This window comes from Otolemur garnettii, unplaced genomic scaffold (assembly GCF_000181295.1).
Source record: "Otolemur garnettii isolate 467f Iridium unplaced genomic scaffold, OtoGar3 scaffold00032, whole genome shotgun sequence".
Lineage (NCBI taxonomy): Eukaryota > Metazoa > Chordata > Mammalia > Primates > Galagidae > Otolemur > Otolemur garnettii.
In genome coordinates, this window is record NW_003852427.1 from 2,312,951 (window position 1) to 2,315,171 (window position 2,221).

General features: G+C 42.5%; 1 protein-coding gene across 1 annotated transcript in view; it reads right to left on the reverse strand.

The window, feature by feature from the left end:
- RFT1 (RFT1 homolog) overlaps window positions 1-2,221 on the reverse strand; it is a 40,862-nt gene that overhangs the window by 5,819 nt on the left and 32,822 nt on the right. Inside the window, exon 10 of the mRNA XM_003789493.3 lies at window positions 893-998. Coding sequence (XP_003789541.1) covers window positions 893-998 — 106 coding nt within the window. The remainder of the gene's footprint in view (window positions 1-892; window positions 999-2,221) is intronic.

Below are 2,221 nucleotides of genomic sequence, written 5' to 3' on the forward strand. Positions count from 1 at the left end.
AAAACTCTATATTTCCAAAGTTAGACTTAAATAGACCTTCCATCCAAGGAGGGAGAGGTAGGGAAGGAGGGACTCAAAGCAGTTCTACAGCTACAAATGTACCTATCTGAGATGAAAACCCTATCTACACCACTATTCTAAAACCACCAGTTGTGACCTACTAGCAGGCTGGGAAATCAATTTAATAGGTCATGACATGGTATTTTTGAAAAATAAAATAAAGGCTTGGTGTCTGTAGCTTAAGTGGCTAAGGTGCCAGCCACATACACCAAAGCTGGCCAGTTCTAATCCAGCCTGGGCCTGCCAAACAACAATGACAGCAAAAATAGCCGGGTGTTGTGGTGGGCACCTGTAGTCTCAGTTACTTGGGAGGCTAAGGCAAGAGAATCACTTAAGCCCAGGAGTTGGAGGTTGCTGTGAGCTGTGACACCATAGCACTCTACACACAACAACTTGAGGCTCTGTCTCAAAAAAAAAGAAAATAGAATAGAAAGCATCGGTGTGTTCTGTACATAAATAGGGTACTTCTTGCTTCATGAACCTAAGTATGTATTGGGTCACAGCGCTCAGTACAATCTTTACTGTGAAAGCTGGTCTGGAACAGCAGTTTCCATAGCCCTAGAATCAGAATTGCCTAATAAAATAGACTCCTTGGCTCAAGCCTCCTGAAATTCTCACTTAGCTGGGCTAGGGAGAAGACCAGAACTTCTTAGGAGAATCTCATCAGTCTAAGCTGGGACCTGAGGGTGTAGATTCTAGTTCTCAACCACTATGTATAAAACAAACACCAATTTTCTACATGAGCCAGCCCAAGGTAGGAAACACAAGATCGACAAGCTACTTCATTTTGGCAGAAGGCCATGATTAAAGGTGTTCCTTCTAAGTTACCTACCTGTCAACCTCCTCTTTGCTCATGGCAGCAAATGTGAAACACTCGGTCACTCCATTGATGGCAAGCAAGAGGACATAGATACAGTAAGAACGCAGCAAAACAGGACCTACGAGGAAACAACCCATTAGGACAACTCCAGAGCCCAAATGAGAAGCCTGAATCTGAGCACTCAGGGAACACCAGAACTGGGCCGTGAGACCTGCTAGTATAATCAATGGGCAGACTGCTTGCTAAAGCAAATGGTCTTAATTATCTGGAACGACTCCCAGCATTCCAGAGCATTGACTAAATAAGCAGCTAAGAACCAAAGGACAATTAATGACTAAATATAGGACAGGTCTCTTGCTGAATAACTAAAAGTATATCTGGCCAGCAAGCAAATCTGTTCTTTTTCTTTTTAGAATATTTACAAATCTGAAGTGAGAACCAGAGCCTATAATGGTATTCTCTTCCAAAACAAAGTAATACAATTCTAACAAACAAGATTTGGAAAAATCTGCTAACAGAAAACAGGAACCTTACAAATAGGACTGATGGCCCAGTGCAGTGGCTTACTCCTGGAATCCTAGCACTCTAGTAGGCCGAGGCAGGTGGATTCCCTGAGCTCAAGACCAGCCTGAGCCACAGCAAGACCTTGTCTCTAAAAATAGCCAGGCGTTGTGGCAGGTGCCTGTAATCCCAGATACTTGGGAGGCTGAGGCAAGAAGATTGCTTGAGCCTAAGAGTTTGAGGTTGCTGTGAGCTATGAGATCATAGCACTCTACCGAGGGTGAGAAAGTGAGACTCTGTCTCAAAAACAAAACAAAAAACCAAATGGGATTGATTACCCTCAGAGAGTCATTATCGGGCACCTAATAAAATAAGCATACACCTAACCTATGACCCAGCAATTGTACTCCTTAGGCATAGATCCAATAGAAACACATACACACACAACACTTACACAACAGCAGATGAAAAGATAAACAAACTCTAGGCTATCCATATAAACGAATATTTCTCAGTAAGAAAAAAGAGGGGAAAAAAACCAAACTACTGATTCATGCAAAACCATGGACAAATCTCAAAAACTATATTGAAGAAAAATGCCACATACAAAAGCGTACATCTTTCTTTCTTTCTTTCTTTTTTTTGAGACAGTGTCTTACTTTGTTGCCCTCAGTAGAGTGCTGGAGTGCTGTGACATCATAGCTCACAGCAACCTCAAACTTGTGGACTCAAAGTGATTCTCTTGCCTCAGCCTCCCAGGTATCTGGGACTACAGGTGCTCATGACAACGCCCAGCTATTTTTAAAGACAGGGTCTCGTTCTTGCTGGTTTAGAACTCTT